This window comes from Salmo trutta, chromosome 21 (genome assembly GCF_901001165.1).
Source record: "Salmo trutta chromosome 21, fSalTru1.1, whole genome shotgun sequence".
NCBI classification, from domain to species: Eukaryota; Metazoa; Chordata; class Actinopteri; order Salmoniformes; family Salmonidae; genus Salmo; species Salmo trutta.
The window spans coordinates 19562212-19585845 of NC_042977.1; the positions used below are offsets into that span (position 1 = coordinate 19562212).

The 23634-nt window shown below is 46.6% G+C and overlaps 1 protein-coding gene across 6 annotated transcripts in view; it reads right to left on the reverse strand.

The window, feature by feature from the left end:
* Positions 1-23634, reverse strand: part of LOC115156868 (partitioning defective 3 homolog) — a 246517-nt gene that overhangs the window by 129872 nt on the left and 93011 nt on the right. For all 6 annotated transcript variants that reach the window (XM_029704658.1, XM_029704660.1, XM_029704657.1 and 3 more), the window contains 3 exons: positions 17903-18083; positions 13269-13468; positions 10780-10923 (listed from right to left, as the gene is read on the reverse strand). In XM_029704658.1, coding sequence (XP_029560518.1) covers positions 10780-10923; positions 13269-13468; positions 17903-18083 — 525 coding nt within the window. The remainder of the gene's footprint in view (positions 1-10779; positions 10924-13268; positions 13469-17902; positions 18084-23634) is intronic.

Here is a 23634-nt window from a genome sequence, read left to right on the forward strand (position 1 = left end):
AATTATAGACTGATCATTTCTTTGTCAGTGGGCAAACGTACAAAATCAGCAGGGAAATATATATATATATATAAACTCAGCAAAAAAAGCGTAAAAATCCCAATTATTTCACAGGTCTTCATTGTAAAGGGTTTAAATACTGTTTCCCATGCTTGTTCAATGAACCATGAACAATTAATGAACATGCACCTGTGGAACAGTCATTAAGACACTAACAGCTTACAGACGGTAGGTAATTAAGGTCACGGTTATGAAAACTTAAGACAATAAAGAGGCCTGTCTACTGACTCTGAAAAACACCAAGAGAAAGATGCCCAGGGTTCCTGCTCATCTGCGTGAACGTGCCTTAGGCATGCTGCAAGGAGGCATGAGGACTGCAGATGTGGCCAGGGCAATAAATTGCAATGTCCGTACTGTGAGATGCTTAAGACAGCGCTACAGGGAGACAGGACGGACAGCTGATTGTCCTCGCAGTGGCAGACCACATGTAACAACACCGGCACAGGATCGGTACATCCGAACATCACACCTGCTAAATGTCTATGCGACTAATAACATTTGATTTTGTCCATAGCCCTATGGGTCACTATAAAGGGAATAGGGTGCCATTTTGGGCACAGCCCATCATTTGGGCTTGTCGTTTGGGACGCATACACATATCACTGGGCTAGTCTCGTCTGTGCAGAGTCACAGTCTGACAAAGGGCCAAACGACTGGTAATGCTCTCATAAGAATGGAAATCTGAAGGATAGAATGGAAAGCAGAGTTCTTCCTATCTGTGTTACACATTCAGGGGCCCACACTAAGTGGTATCATGCCAGGGCACTGCATCGTCTCAAAGCGGGTAGGATTTCTAATGATATGGATGGCATGTGGTTCCAGTCCTGGCGCTACCATTGATAGCACTACACTCATGTTTAAACCACAAAACGATAATGGGCATATTCTCTCACTCCCCTGTTCACATTAAGGCTGTCCTTTTCCCTCATTCAGATATTGCTAATGACAAATCTGAATAACGGTTGTTGGAAATCTTACAGAGTATAAATTTCTAACGAGGGTGTATAAGCGAGGGTACATTTTCCTTGTAATTAGCGTGTTGTGGGGTTGAATTATGCAACAGTATGTACAATGCCTCTGGGAGAGAAGCATTCCCAGGTGCTTTTCCTTGCTAGAGGCACCCTGAGCCTCTCAACTCCCATCTCTCTCAGCGGGATGTCAGCGCCAGCAGGCAGCTCTCTGTCACATTAAAACAAAAGAGAACAAAGATCACAGAGAGAGAAAAGAAGAAAGGAGAGATACAGATGAGACAGAACATGTGAGTGATGCTAGTACAGTCAGTGTAGCCATGGAGCGAAGAGAGAGATAAGAGAGGTGGGTAGGAAAGGAGAGGTCCTATTTGAGAAAAAAAGCAAGGGGTTAAGATGCAGCACGGAGGAAACACAAAGAGAGTGAGAGGAGAGAGGCAGCGAGATGGAGAGGCAGCAAGATGGAGAGACTGCGAGATGGTGTGAGTGAGTGAGCGAGAGAGAGAGAGGGGAAATGAAAAAGAGAGCGAAGGTTACACAGTGAGTGAGAGTAACCAGGTTAACCATACAGTACCTGTCCCCAATCCTGAGGCCACAGCAGCACCTACTGGTGAGGCTCATGGAGAGGAGCGCTCTAGTCATCTCTATGGAAAGGAGCGCTCTAGTCATCTCTATGGGCTTATGGAGCGGTGGTCCCCAGTGGCCAAGACGAGGTGGACCACTCGCACTCAGCTGTCTTATTAAGCCTCATACAAACATACCTCCACCGCTAGCAACAAGGAATCTAGAAGCACATCCTGCAGAAGCAGCTCCACCAGACATGATTTATGGCTCTACGGCTTGGGTTTACATGATTTATCATACTAAACCAGGCGACTGTAGGCTCCGTTCGGCTCCACCGCCACCTGAGGGACTTCCTCATCTTTGTTGTAGTGTGCAGGAAATCAGGGATCGCTGGAGGGACCCTAGGTATCGGTTCCTAACCGTATCCACAGGCTTCTTCTCCCCTGTGGTTTAGTAATGCACAGATCCAAGTCTAACCATGACAAAGAACATGGATACACACAATGGACAAGGACATGCCGGACAGAAAATATCTTAGAAGGAGGGAAAGCAAAAAAACGATGATTCAAGGTAAAAATCCATGGAATGGATGGTGGTATCTTTTCTCCTGACATGGATACAAGTGTAACGTGAATTCAGGAGCTGTGTGAGGCGTATGTAGCCCTAGGACAACCAAGCCCATCCAAGCCAACCTCAGGCAATACTGCTAGAAGTGAGAATTGAGGCCAGGCTAAGGCTCATTCGTTCATTCACTTAGAACGCGTTCCAATTACGGTGGCCAACAGGATAGACGAGAGAAAATGAGAAGAGAGATTCTCTCCCCTAAAAAAGCCAATTAAGCACAGCAGTATATGTCCCTGGCCCCTGCGCGCTGGAGTAGATAGCTAAAACTCATAGAGTAATGAGGGGAAGGTTGTCTTGCCAGGCATATCCTCTCATCTGCAGGGCTGTTGTGTGTAGGTAGAGGGCTGGGAGGGAGCCCGAGGCATGCTTCAGGGTGGCTCCACTCCACACAGTACAAACCTGTGATGCTGTGATACAGCGTGTGTGTCAATTATGTACAATATGTGTAACTTGTACAGTGTATGGTGAAATGGAAATGTGTTTTTTTTTGCATATCCCACTCCCCTAAGACACACTCGGAGAGCGGGGTCACGCCATGGGATCAGCCATTATTAGTGCTGAGCGATTAGTGCTTTTTGAGGTTGGTTTGGTTTCGGTTCGATAATTAAAAAAGAATCACGGTTTTCCATTTCTGTGGGTTGAATGCTGTAACACAGAATAAAACAATGAATTCAAATAATGGTAGTGACTGCCCATTACTGCCTATCACTTTTTAACCATCATTTATTCACATTACTTTAATAAAATATTTATTTTGATGACTATAATTTCATTCCAAGTCATCATCTCATCTCCACGGAGCAGCCGCCGCCTCATCTCCACGGAGCAGCCGCCGCCTCATCTCCACGGAGCAGCCGCCGCCTCATCTCCACGGAGCAGCCGCCGCCTCATCTCCACGGAGCAGCCGCCGCCTCATCTCCACGGAGCAGCCGCCGCCTCATCTCCACGGAGCTGCCGCCTCCTCATCTCCACGGCGCTGCCGCCTCCTCATCTCCACGGCGCTGCCGCCTCCTCATCTCTACGGCGCTGCCGCCTCCTCATCTCTACGGCGCTGCCGCCTCCTCATCTCTACGGCGCTGCCGCCTCCTCATCTCTACGGCGCTGCCGCCTCCTCATCTCTACGGCGCTGCCGCCTCCTCATCTCTACGGCGCTGCCGCCTCCTCATCTCTACGGCGCTGCCGCCGCCTCATCTCTACGGCGCTGCCGCCTCCTCATCTCTACGGCGCTGCCGCCTCCTCATCTCTACGGCGCTGCCGCCTCCTCATCTCTACGGCGCTGCCGCCTCCTCATCTCTACGGCGCTGCCGCCTCCTCATCTCTACGGAGCTGCCGCCTCCTCATCTCTACGGAGCTGCCGCCTCCTCATCTCTACGGAGCTGCCGCCTCCTCATCTCTACGGAGCTGCCGCCTCCTCATCTCTACGGAGCTGCCGCCTCCTCATCTCTACGGAGCTGCCGCCTCCTCATCTCTACGGAGCTGCCGCCTCCTCATCTCTACGGAGCTGCCGCCGCCTCATCTCTACGGCGCTGCCGCCGCCTCATCTCTACGGCGCTGCCGCCTCCTCATCTCTACGGAGCTGCCGCCTCCTCATCTCTACGGAGCTGCCGCCTCCTCATCTCTACGGAGCTGCCGCCTCCTCATCTCTACGGAGCTGCCGCCTCCTCATCTCTACGGAGCTGCCGCCTCCTCATCTCTACGGAGCTGCCGCCTCCTCATCTCTACGGAGCTGCCGCCTCCTCATCTCTACGGAGCTGCCGCCTCCTCATCTCTACGGAGCTGCCGCCTCCTCATCTCTACGGAGCTGCCGCCTCCTCATCTCTACGGAGCTGCCGCCTCCTCATCTCTACGGAGCTGCCGCCTCCTCATCTCTACGGAGCTGCCGCCTCCTCATCTCTACGGAGCTGCCGCCTCCTCATCTCTACGGAGCTGCCGCCTCCTCATCTCTACGGAGCTGCAGCTTCTTATGACAGAGTCTTTACATTAGTCTCAGACAGTGACCGTTGAAAAACTATTGGTCCTGTGTAGAGCATATTTGGTGTACCTCGATCACTTCAGAGGTGAAGTCTAATTTAGTGTTTTATTTTTAGGAACTTGAAGCTTTCAGTCTCTGCTGCACCCCGTCCTTATTATAGCTCAGTGCTCCACGCAGACCGGACAAGTAAGCAGGCACGCAATGTATTATGGTCATTGTAGTTAATTATCACGTTTTCTGAACTAAACTATGTAGAATATTGGCCTGTTGGAAACTACAACTCTGTACTATATCGCCTACAAAACCTGATTTATCTCTATTGAAACTGTGCATTGAGATCACAGAAAAAAAAAATGAAATGGAATTCTAATAATTGAACAGACGTTGGTCAATTAGTTGTATAAAAAACAAAAAATAACAGACATTTCGGTTAATCGCTCAGCACTAGTCATTATTGACAGTGACCCGGGAGCAATTAGGGTTAAGCCTTGCTCAAGGGCAGATCAGCTCTGTGATTCGAACTAGCAACCTTCCGGTTACTGGCCCAACGCTTTAACCACTAGGCTACCTGCCGCCCCTCTGTGTGTGTGTTGGTTAGTGTAAGGATAGATGCAGGCTGGCTGGGACGGCTGCAGGACGCCAGTCAGAATTACGGCAGTTGAGGTGACGGTATTACCGCCACACCGGCAGTCATGACCGCAGTAAAATTCCACGTGAATCGTTGAGTCACAGTAATCTCCTCTTATATACTCTGGACATGATTTGGTAGTACCCAACTTGCTAACTACCATCAGGTGCTAATGGCCTGGTACTCAGGGCTCTATTGTCCCTCTATCAGGTCCTAATGACCTGGTACTCAGGGCTCTATTGTCCCTCTATCAGGTCCTAATGACCTGGTACTCAGGGCTCTATTGTCCCTCTATCAGGTCCTATTGACCTGGTACTCAGGGCTCTATTGTCCCCCTATCAGGTCCTAATGACCTGGTACTCAGGGCTCTATTGTCCCTCCATCAGGTCCTAATGGCCTGGTACTCAGGGCTCTATTGTTCCTCCATCAGGTCCTAATGGCCTGGTACTGAGGGCTCTATTGTTCCTCCATCAGGTCCTAATGGCCTGGTAGTCAGGGCTCTATTGTTCCTCAAACCATTGACATCAATGCAAATGCAGTCAAAAATCACATCAAAGACTTATCATCATAACAGTATAGTGCTTTTAAAACTCAGCTCACTGTGATTGATTTGAAGAAAGAAGTTCAACAGGTTGAAACAGTGTAAAACATGGTTATTGTGGATGTTGATTCAAAGCTTAACACAACGAAATGGACAGCACTTTCTAAGGTGATGATTCATTCAAAACATAGGCTTATGACCCCAAGCTTGAAAACAAACAAAAACCCTGATTTAAAATGATGATTGTGCCGTTATGCAATACATAACCTACTGCATATTACGCATGGCTGAAAAACATAAAACAAAACTGATTTAAGATGTCTTTAGTACATAACTGATCTAGCCTATACTCCAATATTAATGAGTAGTCACCTTTGATTGTAGACTGTATTAATATGTATACTGGATGGACTGGTTACCTTATGCTACGCTCCAACATTTCTATCCATGAGTCTGGGAGAGAACGTAGAGGCCTAGGCAATGTTGTTGGTGCAATGATTGTGCAGGGCGGCTTACAGAGTTAGTCTACAATTATAGTGAATTTGTATTTGATTTTGAATAGCCTAGTAATAGAGAATGTATTATATTTTAGAATTCATTGGGTGATACTTTACCTTCCACTACAGAATATATCACAACTGTGCGTTTCCATCTCCTCCCCTCTCTCCTTCATTCCTTTCTCAAGGGCGCAAAAAGAGGGGCTGTCAACAGTTTAGTGAAATATGTGTCATTGCAAAAACATGTTACTATTGATGTTCCCGAACAGATTTCACTTGGTTTCCCAAATTAAGCCCTGGAGAGCCCTTGGCATACAGAGTTTGGGCGCAATATCACCTGTCGGGGCAGCGAGAGCGTGCTCTTCAAACAGGAACATCACCTGTCGGGGCAGCGAGAGCATGCTCTTCAAACAGGAATATCACCTGTCGGGGCAGCGAGAGCATGCTCTTCAAACAGGAATATCACCTGTCGGGACAGCGAGAGCATGCTCTTCAAACAGGAATATCACCTGTCGGGACAGCGAGAGCATGCTCTTCAAACAGGAATATCACCTCACGGGACAGCGAGAGCATGCTCTTCAAACAGGAATATCACCTCACGGGACAGCGAGAGCATGCTCTTCAAACAGGAACATCACCTGTCGGGGCAGCGAGAGCATGCTCTTCAAACAGGAATATCACCTGTCGGGACAGCGAGAGCATGCTCTTCAAACAGGAATATCACCTCACGGGACAGCGAGAGCATGCTCTTCAAACAGGAACATCACCTGTCGGGGCAGCGAGAGCATGCTCTTCAAACAGGAATATCACCTGTCGGGGCAGCGAGAGCGTGCTCTTCAAACAGGAATATCACCTGTCGGGACAGCGAGAGCATGCTCTTCAAACAGGAATATCACCTGTCGGGACAGCGAGAGCATGCTCTTCAAACAGGAATATCACCTCACGGGACAGCGAGAGCATGCTCTTCAAACAGGAATATCACCTGTCGGGACAGCGAGAGCATGCTCTTCAAACAGGAATATCACCTCACGGGACAGCGAGAGCATGCTCTTCAAACAGGAATATCACCTCACGGGACAGCGAGAGCATGCTCTTCAAACAGGAACATCACCTGTCGGGGCAGCGAGAGCGTGCTCTTCAAACAGGAATATCACCTGTCGGGGCAGCGAGAGCGTGCTCTTCAAACAGGAATATCACCTGTCGGGGCAGCGAGAGCATGCTCTTCAAACAGGAATATCACCTGTCGGGGCAGCGAGAGCATGCTCTTCAAACAGGAATATCACCTGTCGGGACAGCGAGAGCATGCTCTTCAAACAGGAATATCACCTGTCGGGACAGCGAGAGCATGCTCTTCAAACAGGAATATCACCTCACGGGACAGCGAGAGCATGCTCTTCAAACAGGAATATCACCTCACGGGACAGCGAGAGCATGCTCTTCAAACAGGAACATCACCTGTCGGGGCAGCGAGAGCATGCTCTTCAAACAGGAATATCACCTGTCGGGGCAGCGAGAGCGTGCTCTTCAAACAGGAATATCACCTGTCGGGACAGCGAGAGCATGCTCTTCAAACAGGAATATCACCTGTCGGGACAGCGAGAGCATGCTCTTCAAACAGGAATATCACCTGTCGGGGCAGCGAGAGCGTGCTCTTCAAACAGGAATATCACCTGTCGGGACAGCGAGAGCATGCTCTTCAAACAGGAATATCACCTGTCGGGACAGCGAGAGCATGCTCTTCAAACAGGAATATCACCTGTCGGGACAGCGAGAGCATGCTCTTCAAACAGGAATATCACCTGTCGGGACAGCGAGAGCATGCTCTTCAAACAGGAATATCACCTGTCGGGGCAGCGAGAGCATGCTCTTCAAACAGGAACATCACCTGTCGGGGCAGCGAGAGCATGCTCTTCAAACAGGAACATCACCTGTCGGGGCAGCGAGAGCGTGCTCTTCAAACAGGAATATCACCTGTCGGGACAGCGAGAGCGTGCTCTTCAAACAGGAATATCACCTGTCGGGACAGCGAGAGCATGTTCTTCAAACAGGAATATCACCCGTCGGGGCAGCGAGAGCATGCTCTTCAAACAGGAATATCACCTGTCGGGGCAGCGAGAGCATGCTCTTCAAACAGGAATATCACCTCACGGGACAGCGAGAGCATGCTCTTCAAACAGGAATATCACCTGTCGGGGCAGCGAGAGCATGCTCTTCAAACAGGAATATCACCTCACGGGACAGCGAGAGCATGCTCTTCAAACAGGAATATCACCTAACGAGACAGCGAGAGCATGCTCTTCAAACAGGAATATCACCTCACGGGACAGCGAGAGCATGCTCTTCAAACAGGAATATCACCTCACGGGACAGCGAGAGCATGCTCTTCAAACAGGAATATCACCTGTCGGGACAGCGAGAGCATGCTCTTCAAACAGGAATATCACCTGTCGGGGCAGCGAGAGCATGCTCTTCAAACAGGAATATCACCTGTCAGGGCAGCGAGAGCGTGCTCTTCAAACAGGAATATCACCTGCCGGGGCAGTGAGAGCATGCTCTTCAAACAGGAATATCACCTGCCGGGGCAGCGAGAGCGTGCTCTTCAAACAGGAATATCACCTGTCGGGGCAGCGAGAGCGTGCTCTTCAAACAGGAATATCACCTGTCAGGGCAGCGAGAGCGTGCTCTTCAAACAGGAATATCACCTGCCGGGGCAGCGAGAGCGTGCTCTTCAAACAGGAATATCACCTGTCAGGGCAGCGAGAGCGTGCTCTTCAAACAGTGGTTGATGTGAGGAGTGAAGTAAGTGTTGTTATTCATTTCTCAGCTGCTCATATTAAGCACATGCTCCGCTATAAAACCCAAGTAGCATCATTGAAAAACGGACCGGCGGGAAAGCGTGCGGCCTCCATTCGCTATTGGAGCACATACAGATTACATGTCTTGTTCCCCTGCCCATTTGATAAATGGGCCATTCTAAAATCAACGGTAATTTGACATATTAGTAAAGACGAGATTAAACTGAGCATAGTCTGATGGGTGACAATAGACTAAACAAAAATATAAAACGCCACATGTGGTGTTGATCCCATGTTCCATGAGCTGAAATAAAAGATCCCAGAAATACTGTCATCCATGCAGTCCCTAATCAGATTCTCCCTCCCTCCCTCCCTCCCTCCCTGTGTGAGAGAGAGGTGGTCATTACCCTCCCGTGCTGCCAGCTGTGGCTCATTAAAACACATGACAGATCTCTGAGCACACACCTCTGTGCTCTCTTGTTGCCATAGCTACAGCACCTGTTGCCAGGGTGGGTTGATACAGGTTCAAGTCTTAGGGTTCAACTCCACAAGCCGTCAGGTTGAGTTCTCCGAGCACTCTCACAACTTCAGAATATATCTTCTGTGAACCCCGACGGGGTCGTGACTTTCAGGGCGTTCCATCACTGGACAAACAAGATATTTCTCATCTTATAATAGAGTTGCGTCATCCCTCCATTCCTCCCTCCCCTTCAGAAGAATCTGAACAAGCACTTACAACAGTGAGACAAAGCAGAGACAATGGATGCTTCCCAAATGGAAGCCTTTTCCCTCTGCAGTATACTACTTTTGAAAGTAGTGCACAATAAAGGGAAAAGGGAGCCATTTGGGGACACAGTCTATGTGGCCCATTACAGTGATGTCTACTACAGCTCTATGCAACACAGACCTCCAAACAGCTGTTGCTGTAGGATATAAATTCCTCGGTCAGGGTAATTGAGTGACTAAATACTTCATCGCTCCAAATGTCCTTTTAATATCAGCTCATATCCCACTCATGTCACTGAGCATAAAAGGAGTGATTGGTCGAGAGAAAGAGTTACATGATGATCACCACCATTATATGAGAAACATCCCAGGTCACGTCGCAAATGGCACCCTATTCCCTACATAGCGCATTTCTTCTAAGAAGAGCTGGTCAAAAGTAGTGCATTATGTAGGGAATAGAGTGCTATTTGGGACGCAGCCCCACCCGTCATCGTCAGTGTAGCTGCTCCAGAGCAGCCCAGTCGGCCCAGCCGCCCACGGACAGATGAACTGCTGAACTCATTCCGTCAGCTAATGCAGTGGTTCACATGGAGAGACTGAGGCAGCGGAGAGGAGAGGTAGAGGAGAGGCAGCGGAGAGGAGAGGCAGCGGAGAGGAGAGGAAGCGGAGAGGCAGCGTAGAGGCAGCGGAGAGCAGAGGCAGCGGAGAAGAGAGGCAGCGTAGAGGCAGCGTAGAGCAGAGGCAGCGGAGAGCAGAGGCAGCGGAGAGCAGAGGCAGCGGAGAGCAGAGGCAGCGGAGAGGAGAGGCAGCGGAGAGGAGAGGCAGCGGAGAGGAGAGGCAGCGGAGAGGAGAGGCAGCGGAGAGGAGAGGCAGCGGAGAGGAGAGGCAGCGGAGAGGAGAGGCAGCGGAGAGCAGAGGCAGCGGAGAGGAGAGGCAGCGGAGAGGAGAGGCAGCGGAGAGGAGAGGCAGCGGAGAGGAGAGGCAGCGGAGAGGAGAGGCAGCGGAGAGCAGAGGCAGCGGAGAGGAGAGGCAGCGGAGAGCAGAGGCAGTGGAGAGGGAGAAGTCTTTAGCCGTGCCTTTAATCTTTACAGGCTGAACTGTAGAAGGCCCATCTAGGCCTCTGGTCAAAAGTATTGCAGGAAATAGGGTGCCATTTGAGACGCATGTCTGAAATCTGGATGTCTGGTGAAAATACAACAGGTCTGGTTCTTCTCTGAGTCTGTAACACACTCAGGCAGATGCTTAGAGATGATTACTCACATGCATGTAATGTAAATATGGCTGGTAATACCAGGTTTGCGTGACATGTGCAGTGTGTGTGTCCACGTGTGTGTCTTGTGCGTGTATGGTTGTGTGTGTGTCTTGTGCATGCGCGTGGGTGTGTGTGTGAGAGTGTGGTTCTACCTGCTCCCGTCTCTCCAGCCAGCGGTCTACCATGGGGTGGTTGGCGCTCAGGGAGGAACGGGCCGTCTCTCTCTGGAACTCTCTCTGGTTGGCGCAGGTGCCTGCATCCCGGGGAAGACTACGGTACGTGTCCGGACCACTACCCTGGACAGACACAGGAACAAGGAAGACTAAGGGGAAGGTTTCCCAGATCATTCCTAGTGCTGGACTAAAAAAACACATTCAATGGAGATGATCTTAGGCTTGATCCATGTCTGGGAAACCATTCCTTAAAGATACAGGCTTTAGATACAGTATAGATGGCACATTGCAAGTCCTTAATATCCACCTTTCAGTCTAAGTATAATGACCTCTACTATGGATCTCAATGCTTTAAACCTTCAGGATAACATCCTGGGAACAGGCTACCTACTGACTGGACACGTTTAAATTAAACATAGCAGGTTGTATTGTTGTAGAATATTACTGGCTCATTTGTCATGACCAGGGGAGCGTACTACAACTTCCAGGAAGTATCTCTCAGCTCCATGACAAATATGACACACACACACCAGAAGGAATATGTTAAAGAAGTTGGTACATCAATGGCATAGTCTGCGTCCCAAATGGCACCCTACACCCCCTTTTTCAGTGCATTTGGAAATGATTCATACCCCTTGACCTTCTCTGCATTTTGCTACGTTAGTCTTATTCTAAAATGGATTAAATCGTTTTCCCCCCTCATCAATCCACACACAATACCGCATAATGACAAAGCAAAAACAGGTTTTTTGATTTTTTTGCAAATAATAATTATAAAAAAACATATCACATTTACATAAGTATTCAGACCCTTTAATCAGTACTTTGTTGAAGCACCTTTTGCTGCGATTACAGTGAAGCAACAAACATTGGCACAGACACGCACACACACACACACACACACACACACACACACACACACACACGATAACATACGCACTATACATACACAGATTTAGTACTGTAGATATGTGGAATTGGTGGAGCAGGGGCCTGAGGGCACACAGTGTGTTGTGAAATCTGTGAATGTATTGTAATGTTTAAAAATTGTTTAAACTGCCATAATTTTGCTGGACCCCAGGAAGAGTAGCTGCTGCTTTGGCAGCTAATGGGGACTTGGGTCAAACGTTTCGGGTAGCCTTCCACAAGCTTCCCACAATAAGTTGGGTTTATTTTGGCCCATTCCTCCTGACAGAGCTGGTGTAACTGTGTCAGGTTTGTAGGTCTCCTTGCTCGCAAACACTTTTTCAGTTCTGCCCACATATTTTCTGTGGGACTGAGGTCAGGGCTTTGTGATGGCTACTCCAATGCCTTGACTTTGTTGTCCTTAAGCCATTTTGCCACAACTTTGGAAGTATGCTTGGGGTCGTTGTCCATTTGGAAGACCCATTTGCGTCCAAGCTTTAACTTCCTGACTGATGTCTTGAGATGATGCTTCAATATATCCACATAATTTTCCTCCCACATGATGCCATCTATTTTGTGAAGTGCACCAGTCCCTCCTGCAGCAAAGCACCCCCACAACATGATGCTGCCACCCCCGTGCTTCACGGTTGGGATGGTGTTCTTCGGCTTGCAAGCCTCCCCCTTTTTCCTCCAAACATAACGATGGCCAAACAGTTCTATTTTTTTTTCATCAGACCAGAGGACATTTCTCCAAAAACTATGATCTTTGCCCCCATGTGCAGTTGCAAACCGTAGTCTGGCTTTTTTATGGCGGTTTTGGAGCAGTGGCTTCTTCCTTGCTGAGCGGCCTTTCAGGTTATGTCGATATAGGAATCGTTTTACTGTGGATATAGATACTTTTGTACCCGTTTCCTCCATCATCTTCACAAGGTCCTTTGCTGTGGTTCTGGAATTGATTTGCACTTTTTGCACCAAAGTACGTTAATCTCTAGGAGACAGAACGCATCTCCTTCCTGAGCAGTATGACGGCTGCGTGGTCCAATGGTGTTTATACTTGTATACTATTGTTTGTACAGATGAACGTGGTACCTTCAGGCATTTGGAAATTGCTCCCAAGGATGAACCAGACTTGTGGAGGTCTACAATTTTTTCTGAGGTCTTGGCTGATTTCTTTTGATTTTCTGATGATGTCAAGCAAAGAGGCACTCAGTTTGAAGATAGGCCTTGAAATACATCCACAGGTACACCTCCAATTGTCTCAAATTATGTCAATTAGCCTATCAGAAGCTTCTAAAGCCATGACATAATTTTCTGGAATTTTCCATGCTGTTTAAAGGCACAGTCAACCTAAGTGCATGTAAACTTCCGACTTCAACTGTACATACATACTGAACAAAAATATAAATGCAACATGCAACAATTTATATGATTTTACTGAGCTAAATAGGAGAGCCTGAGAGAGGATACGGGTAGCTAATGGCATACACTGAAGATACTGTACAGGGGACCATCACTTGAAACTGTTCAACTGCAGAGATAAGAGTTGTTTGATCATTGGCTACCTTTCTCTCCAGGCTATTGGTGCCAGTGCCGGTGCCTCCTACAGAGCGCCGTGGTTTGAGGAAGCCAGCCGTGGTGGACCAGCGGGTGGGGTTCTTCCTGGACGGTTTCTCCGGCGGCAGGGTCACGCGGGGGTCGCTGAATGGCCCATTGATCGTCGCCAGGGCCGGGTCACTGCTGCGACGCACATGTAGGGGCATATCTGGAGGAGAGAGAGGGGAGGAGAGAGATAGAAGAGAGAGGGAGAGAGAGAGAAATTGAGAGAGATGGAGGAGAAGAAGAGGGAGACGGACTCAAAAGGAGTGCATCTGGGGAAGTATGCACTTACTTACAACACTCCACCAAACACCTGAGTTTGACTGGGTTTATCAGATCTTTCCAGGCTCCTACATGACATTAGCAAACTGTTTGTGTCCTCCTATGTCACTTCATTAGTTTTGTGCATTGGTCAATATTCAAATGGACTTAATTTTCAGCTACATGATTACATCTAGGTTGGTTTTTCTAGCCAATTCCCTCCTCACAGTAATAATTTGCCTATTCTTAACGAGGTGTGTGTGTGATTAGAGCTTATAGCTATTGCACCCCGGATACCCAGTGTTATCAAAACACACATCAGCAAAATAAATAACATGAATGATAACTTAGAGTCCACCACTATTACAGCTGTAAATTATTAGGGCTATTATTAGGGCTGTTATTAGGGCTATTATTAGGGCTATTCTCAGTAATGATCTGTAGGAGGTAAGTGATTGGTCCAGTAGCCTGGCAGCGGTTTCACATTAGATTGCAATGAGCAGGTCATCCAACTCCTAATTCAATTTTTTTTGTTGAATAGATCATATGTTATAATGACTAACTTTCTGCATAATTATACCAACCAGGTCCCTCATTTATACCCTGTCAGATAAATACATTTGAATCTCTCCTAACTATAATTAACGTTATGAAATGCCAGCGTCTGAATTTGAATCTTTTTTTTAACAGGGCCCAACTTGAAATCTAGCTTGCGAAACTATACATTGAATTCATCTGCACAGGGTCCTCTACGTAGCCTCTGGGAGTTGGAGTCTGGGAGGCTGGTCAGTCTGTGGTCAGGACCCGTCGTTAGACCATGTGTTGATACTGTGCTGCTCTCTGATCAGCTCTCTCCATTCAAATCTTACCTTATCATGACAATTATTCCACAATACTGACAGTGGATCAGTTCCTAGAGAGATATTATCACTTTATGACTCCAAATTATGAGGTGGATAATACTAATGCTTACCCTGTAATAATGTACTTAAACACAGATTCATTTAGCACATCATTTCACACATTTAAGATTAAGTTCACTTTACTGGTCAATTGTTCACAAGATCCAACTGAACTTTTACTTCCGCTTTTAACCCAACCTCTACGAAAGACAAATACAGGTTTTGGAGAAGTGCGGGGGGTTGCCACACTGGGAGCTGTTGTTGTGGGATTTTAATTGCCTTGCTCAAGGGCACAACGGCAGGCAATGGCATCTAGGATTTGATACCAGCAACCCTCCAGTTGCCAGCTCACTTCCCGCCAGATTTTTCACATCGGACCCTGGATTCAAACTGGCAGCCCTCCCTCCGGGAGCCGGATCACCTCTCTAAACGCTAGGCTACCTGCCATTGTTACTCATCAAGAAGTATATTGAGCCAAAAATTAAAGACAGTTTAGCCTACAAATAGAATTGACCTAACATGAAATGACCTTTACCAGTCAGTAAACAACAAGCGTTTTCAAGTGCAACTTTAGCAATGATGGTTTTGGGAACAAGAGCTCTGAGATTAGGACAGTGTTCTCTCCTTCCTCCCTGTACTGCCCTGTCCCATGAGTAAGACAGAGTCACAGGGAGAAAGTCAATTGCATTTCCTTGATTCCTCACATCCTCGCCTCATTCTCAAAACCAATTGGCTGAGAAGGTCAGAGGTCCCTCCCTTCTGAACATCTCAGGACAGAGGACGCGAGGAATCAGGGAAACGCAATTGAGATTCTCCCATAGCCTTCCTAGCTCTGAAACTGTTTCCCACGCGTCTGGTAACCTGGTGGCCTCATTCACAACGCAGCAGTGGAACCTCATGGGACGCCTGCTCAACGTTTCCTGTTTGGATGAAGGAGCTTGTCATAAACACAACTCTGATGGCGATGTGTCACTGAATGTTCCGGAGCACAGGCAGTGGAAGTAGCACTTAGGAACGGCTACATTGGAGTTCCCACCAGTCAGAATATTGGAATGGGGAGGCCTTTAACCTCTACGGGCCACGGGGGCAGTATTGAGAATTTTGAAAAAAATATGTGCCCATTTTTAACTGCCTCCTACACCAACTCAGAAGCTAGGATATGCATATTATTAACACATTCGGATAGAAAACACTCTGAATTTTCTAAAACAGTTTGAATGGTGTCTGTAAGTATAACAAAACTCATATTGCAGGCAGAAACCTGAGAAAAATAGATTAAAAAAAATGAGAATTTTGTGGCTGTACTATTTAGTGTCATTGTTTTAAAGATACCACAGTGAGAAAGGATTCAGTTCGCAACTCCTACTGCTTCCACTAGATGTCAACGATCTTTAGAAAGTTGTTGGAAGCATCTGTGATAAATACACACCGAATTAGAAAGCTTACAAGTTGACACGTCATCACTTCATTTTTTGCGCCTGCGCATGAATCTGAGAAGAGTGCCTTTGTCATTATCGTTTATTCTAGACACTTGATAGGTTGTGTGAAAATATTACTGATGTTTACTGATGTTTCACGTTAAAAATGGAACAAAAGATTAGTGCTAAACAACGTTTGACATGTTTAAACAAACGTAAATAGATTATTTACTAGGTTTTCTTTAGTTTTTCGACGTGACTTTACACTGCCCACCTCATTTTGTGGGAGCCTACTGAACGCTAACTATTTGGACATAAATTATGAACTTTGTCAAAAGAAACCACATTTGTTCTGGACCTGGGATCTCTGGCAGCGCCTTCTGATGGAGATAATCAAAGGTAAGGGGATATTTAGAATGTTATTATCGATATTAGATGATGCTAATGCTAACGGTATAGCTTAGCTTAGCTTAGCATATAGCTTATTGTTGTTAGCATAGTACCCAGTTTATACAAAATGTGATTTCCCAGTAAAGTTATTTTGAGATCTGGCCCTTCGGTAGCAATTACGAGATGATAATATATTATTCTTTGAATGACAATATTATAATTTACCAATGTTTTCGAATAGTAATTCCGTGATTTGTAATGCTGGATTCACTGGGTGCATTCGAGCCGAAAAAAAATCTGAATTTCACCGCGACTGTAAATGCTGTTTTTGGATATAAATATGAACTTGATGGAACTAAAAATGCATGTATTGTATAACATAATGTCCTATGAGTGTCATCTGATGCAGATTGTCAAAGGTAAGTGCATAATTCTAGCTAGTTTTCTGTCTGTTGATGCCCTTCTTTGAATTGGCTAAACATTACACGCAGCTATTGTCAATGTACTCTCCTCACATAACCTAACTTTATGCATTCTCCGTAATGCCTCTGAAAATCGGACAGCGTGGTTAGATTTAGGAGATATATCTTTCAAATGGAGGAAAATAGTTGATTATTTGATTTTTTGAAATGATTACTCTTGCAGTTTTGAATTCCCCGCCATGGTCACATGACAATGAATCCCAATACCGGGATAAGATCGGGATAAGATCCTCAACAGGTTAAAAACGGTGTGTTAGCCACAGTCTCTCTTGAGTGGTCCAATCATTGGACTCGTTTCAGTGAAGCAGCAATTCAGAGACATTTTGGAGAAGGCTAAACATGCATATAGGAGCTACACGGGATACTACACGGGATACTACACGGGATACTACACGGGATACTACACGGGATACTACACGGGATACTACACCATTCTTTTTTCTACTTCCCCGAGAGTCAGATTGACTCTTGGATACCATTTGTATGTCTCTGCGTGCAGTATGAAGGAAGATAGAGGTGGTTTCGAGAGCCCCTGCTAACTAGCGTATGCTACTGTGCCTATAGACGTCCAGTCATTGCATGAAAACAAGTTAATTGCCAGAATCTAGCAGTATCCCTTCATTTTGTTGCTCTTCTGTCTGTGCTGCACACATCTAATATTTGAATAATGTGCCACTTTGTTTGCTGTTGAAGACATATTGCTATTCTGACCTCAGAGTTACAGCCCTCCCACGCAACAGGTTCAACCCAAAAGGCCACTTACACTGATGTTTGTTAATGGCCTCTTCCTGATGTTTCTGTACCCACTCAGACCAAAAGGGCCAAAACATTTCATGTGATCATTTTATGTGACTAAAGAACTGACAGCACTATCGTCTCCCTACATTGGAAACTATCTGCATATCCACATTAGATCTATTGGTCTGCTACGTCATTACCATCAGTGGCATATGTTCCTTGAACCCAGTGCAACTTTGTGCCACGTTCTGATACCAAACGTCGCAGACAGAAATGCCATGAATAGTGCCGACGTGATTCCTTGGTCAACATGTTTGTTCTACGTAACATTTTTCCATATCTTAACGTTACAAAACGTTTTTTTTCTCTCCTGCTGAACGTGGCCCAGGTGTTTGATTTGTGAACTTACTGGATCGAAGGGCGGACGGAGTGACCTCTATCTCGCTGGCGGCCTGGTAGGGCTGGAAAGCGGACATGTTGCTGGAGTTGAGCTCGGTGGCGAACAGGTCGGGGCTCTGGGTTCCCGTGGAGCTGGCGCTGGTGCCGTCGCCTCCATGGTGAGGGTCCTGTTCATCATACACAGCCACCAGCTGACGGAGAGAGGGACAAATATTACTTTATTCACCATTACATGACCAACGGACATTTGTCTTTTGCATACTATCTCCCTGCATATAGCCTATTTATATCTATATATGAATATGAGAGAGAGAGAGAGAAACAGAGACATTGGAAAGAATGTAAATTCTTTCCAATGTGTCAAGAGAGACAAAGAAAACAGTGCAAACTAGAATGCTATTTGGCCCTAAACAGAGAGTACACAGTGGCAAAATACCTGACCACTGTGACTGACCCAAAATTAAGGAAAGCTTTGACTATGTACAGACTCAGTGAGCTTAGCCTTGCTATTGAGAAAGGCTGGCGTAGGCAGACCTGGCTCTCAAGAGAAGACAGGCTATGTTCACACTGACCACAAAATGAGGTGGAAACTGAGCTGCACTTCCTAACCTCCTGCCAAATGTATGACCACGTTAGAGAGACATATTTCCCTCAGATTACACAGATTCACAAAGAATTCGAAAACAAACCTGATTTCGATAAACTCCCATATCTATTGGGTGAAATACCAGTGTGCCATCACAGTAGCAATATTTGTGACCTGTGCCACAAGAAAAGGGCAACCAGTGAAGAACAAACACCATTGTAAATACAACCCACATTTATGTTGATTTATTTTCCCTTTTGTACTTTAACCATTTGCACTTTGTTACAACACTGCATATAGACATACTTTGACATTTGAAATGTCTTTATTCTTTTGGAACTTCTGTGAATGTAATGTTTACTGTTCATTTTTTATTGTTTATTTCTCTTTTGGTTATTATCTATTTCACTTGCTTTGGCAATGGAAACATATGTTTCCCATGCCAATAAAGCCCCTTGAATTGAAAGAGAGAGAGGAGGAGGAGAGATACCCGCTAATGATAAAAATCCAGAAAAGAGCCGTTAAATTCTACAACCACATAAAAGGAAACAATTCCCAAACCTTCCATAACAAAGCCATCACCTACAGATAAATAAACCTGGAGAAGAGCCCCCTAAGCAAGCTGGTCCTGGGGCTCTGTTCACAAACACAAACAGATCCCACAGAGCCCCAGGACAGCAACACAATTAGACCCAACCAAATCATGAGAAAACAAAAAGATAATTACTGGACACACTGGAAAGAATTTACAAAGGGAAACAGTGCAAATTAGAATGCTATTTGGCCCTAAACAGAAAGTACACAGTGGCAGAATACCTGACCACTGTGACTGGCCCAAAATTAAGGAAAGCTTTGACTATGTACAGACTCAGTGAGCTTAGCCTTGCTATTGAGAAAGGCCGCCGAAGGCAGACCTGGCTCTCAAGAGAATACAGGCTATGTGCACACTGACCACAAAATTAGGTGGAAACTGAGCTGCACTTCTTAACCTCCTGCCAAATGTATGACCATATTAGAGACATTTCTTTCCCTCAGATTACACAGACCCACAAAGAATTAGAAAACAAATCAAATGTTGATAAACCCCCATATCTATTGGGTGAAATACCACAGTGTGCCATCACAGCAGCAATATTTGTGACCTGTTGCCACAAGAAAAGGGCAACCAGTGAAGAACAAACACAATTGGAAATACAACCTATATTTATGTTGATTTATTTTCCCTTTTGTACTTTAACTGTTTGCACATCATTACAACACTGTATATATACATAATTTGACATTTGAAAGGTCTTTATTCTTTCAGAACTTTTGTAAGTGTAATGTTTCCAGGTAATTTTCTATTGTTTATTATCTATTTCACTTGCTTTGGCAATGTAAACATGTTTCCCATGCCAATAAAGCCCCTTCAATTGAAAGAGAGGAGAGTGAGACAGAGACAGAGAGAGAGTGAGGTGTTCGAGTGAAAGAAGAACTCGAACTGTTAAGAACTGAAGTTGACGTCTGATTCTAGTAGACCGCCACCAATGACCGGATCTACTGTATTCTTCAGGCTTTCATTTCCAGAGTTCATTACATCCATAAACATGTTTTCCCCTTCACCCTGAGAATGACGCCATCTTTTTCTGAATCTTCAAAAGCTTCCTATCCCACGGAGGCCTTATTAATTCCAGGGACAAGAACGCCTCCAGGTGTTTGAATAGGATATTCAAGCCATCACTCTGAGGCCACGTGTTCAGCTGGTTTGCGTTACGGGTTCGGTGCTGTGAGGAAGGATACAAATCCTTCAAAAAGGATATTAACAGTACAGTCACACGCAGGCAGCCACACTACATATTTTATTCACTATGTACTGTGGAGTACAGTCGAGGCCAAAAGGCAACCAACCGTAGCCCTAACACAGCCCGTCTCGGACTCCAATCCCCTACTGGCCACGGCAGACAGACAACAGAGTGGGGTCAGGCAGAGTTTGAGGTCCCAATGACTTACTATGGCGGTATCTGTCCGCTGGAGGTAGGCTATACTGCCTGCGCCCCAAATCGCACCCCATTCCCAATATAGTGCACTACTTTTGACCAGAGCCCTGCTGAAAAGTAGTGCACTATATAGAGAATTGGGCACCATTTGGGAAGGCCCACTACCTTGCCTTGTATTATGAATGTCTGATTCTGCTCTATATAGCCCACAACACCCTGCTCTGAGCCCTGGTCTGTTCCGGTGTATTAAAGCAGCTAAATCCTGGGAGCCTGTGGTTTAGTAGAGCAGCACAGAGAGCAGACACTATGGAGAGACTAACAATCTCTAGAGGGCATAGGGAGGTCCAACACAGGCACTAACCTCCCTTCCCAAATGGCACCCTGTCCCCTATATAGTGTTCTCCTTCTGACCAGGGCGATTTGTACCCTGCCCCGCTCTCCCTCGCCCTCTCATTACATCAGTACCCTAATAAAGGCAGAGGTAAAGCGATATTCCTCATAAGACGCCTCTGTGAGATGGGGTCAGCGCAGACCCTTATGACTGGTAAAACCAGCCAGGGGTCAAAAGTCCGTTTAGAGAAGGCCGGCAGACCGCCACTGACAGACCACTCTATAAGAGGACAGACAGGGATGTGTGTGTGCATACTTATGGAATGGTCCTTCTAATAACTCCTATGATATATATATATATATATATAAATATATAAAAGTAACTCCTAAGTACTGTGCCCAGTACAGAGTCCGTGAGACTCATTCCCTCAGTCAGGTCCCTAAGGGTTCCATAATATTCCGTAATAGAACTTGACTGTTCCCCTCTGGGATCCATCTGGTGGTGATTATACAGAGGTATACAGGGCACATGGACATGGTGTGTGTGTTTAGACAAGGGCCCCTGTGTCCAGAATGTGTGACCCTCCCAGAGCTATTCGATCCCAGTCGAAACTATGACAGAGGATCAGTGTTATATCTACTAGTAAGTTAGGTCCCATGGTAAGGACGGAAACCACTGAAGGTACACTTAGCGTACACACGAATCCCCACACTGTCTCGGGCTGTTAGAATTGAGTTTAATTTTTCCCCCCAGACATCTTCATGTGACTAGGGAGGAGCGACGCGGTACCGAAATCCGGTATTAAAACGGCCCCGGGGCTAAATGATGAAAGACCGTAGAATCGATAAACTCAGATGTTATCGGTTCTTCTTTCGGGTACCAGAGAAGAAAATACATTTCCTATTTATTATTGCTACATAAAAGTTCTCTTGCACATTTTCTCAACAACCCTTTCTAATTTCCAATAAGATGAAGACATTCGTCTATGATGCTTTTTTGCTATTCCCAATCCAGAAGACAGAGCTCTCTCACTCACACGGAGAGACCGTGTCTCTCACTCACACGGAGAGACCGTGTCTCTCACTCACACGGAGAGACCGTGTCTCTCACTCACACGGAGAGACCGTGTCTCTCACTCACACGGAGAGACCGTGTCTCTCACTCACACGGAGAGACCGTGTCTCTCACTCACACGGAGAGACCGTGTCTCTCACTCACACGGAGAGACCGTGTCTCTCACTCACACGGAGAGACCGTGTCTCTCACTCACACGGAGAGCCGTGTCTCTCACTCACACGGAGAGACCGTGTCTCTCACTCACACGGAGAGACCGTGTCTCTCACTCACACGGAGAGACCGTGTCTCTCACTCACACGGAGAGACCGTGTCTCTCACTCACACGGAGAGACCGTGTCTCTCACTCACACGGAGAGACCGTGTCTCTCACTCACACGGAGAGACCGTGTCTCTCACTCACACGGAGAGACCGTGTCTCTCACTCACACGGAGAGACCGTGTCTCTCACTCACACGGAGAGACCGTGTCACTCACTCACACGGAGAGACCGTGTCACTCACTCACACGGAGAGACCGTGTCACTCACACGGAGAGACCGTGTCTCTCACACGGAGAGACCGTGTCTCTCACACGGAGAGACCGTGTCTCTCACACGGAGAGACCGTGTCTCTCACACGGAGACCGTGTCTCTCACACGCTACAGAAAAAGCTCTTAATTAGTGACGATGGCGGAGAGGGCTAAACGTTCAAAAGTGTGTCGATGGTGACAATGCTCATTTCCACAAGTGCAACAAGACTTTTGCTTGTAAGGGCGGAAATACAAGCAATCTGTCCAAACATCTATGGAAAGTGCATCATGTACAGGCAGAGAAATGCACAGTTTGACTGCCTAGCTCATAGTTCATCTTTCATTGGCTGATCTACGTTAGGTATGTATGCTAGCAGTCTAGAACCCACACACGGAGTTAACTAGATTATGAGAACATGGGTTCCTGATCAAAAGGAACCACTAGCCAGCTGATTGTTCAGCTATGGGTACGTTCAGAAATTCAATCACCCATTGAAAGATTTTGCAACTTGTTTGTTAAAGTTGCAGCTACAATGAACCAACCCAGTCCTCCCTCTAATACAGCTAGTCCAAGCCAAAGACCAGCCCAAAGCTCCTTCACGCTGGCAGCTAGTGGGAGGATGACTGAGGAGAGGGTGAATGAGAGCCACCTAGCCGTGACCAGGTTCATAGTGAAAGGCCTACACCCCTTTGCAACAGTGGAGTCCAAGGGCTTTAGGTAACAGTCTGTCAGTATATATTGAGTTGTATTCATGTTTAGGATATAGTACTGTAAAAGGATTGTATGTTAGTCCCATCACTCTACAATACACCACACAATAATTCAATAATGATAATTCAACACATGAAAACTATTTTTATTTTACTGTAGGGAGATGAGCAAGGCCCTCAACCCCAAATATACCCTCCCTCCAGGAGTTACCTCAGTGACACATTCATTCCTACCTGGTGTGGTGTAGAAAAGGTCAATGTGATCACTGAGCTGAAGAACGTGCCAAAGCTGGCCATCACATCAGACGGGTGGACCAGCCTCTGTCAGGACCACTATCTCACTGTTACAGTGCACTACACAAGCCAGGGCAGTGTAAACAGAAGGTCCCCCACACAAGGGCAGTGTGAAACAGAAGGTCCTCCACACCAGGGCAGTGTGAAACAGAAGGTCCTCCACACCAGGGCAGTGTGAAACAGAAGGTCCTCCACACCAGGGCAATGTACAAATCACAAACTGGCAGAGGAGATCTCAGACATTCTGGAAGAGTTTGAG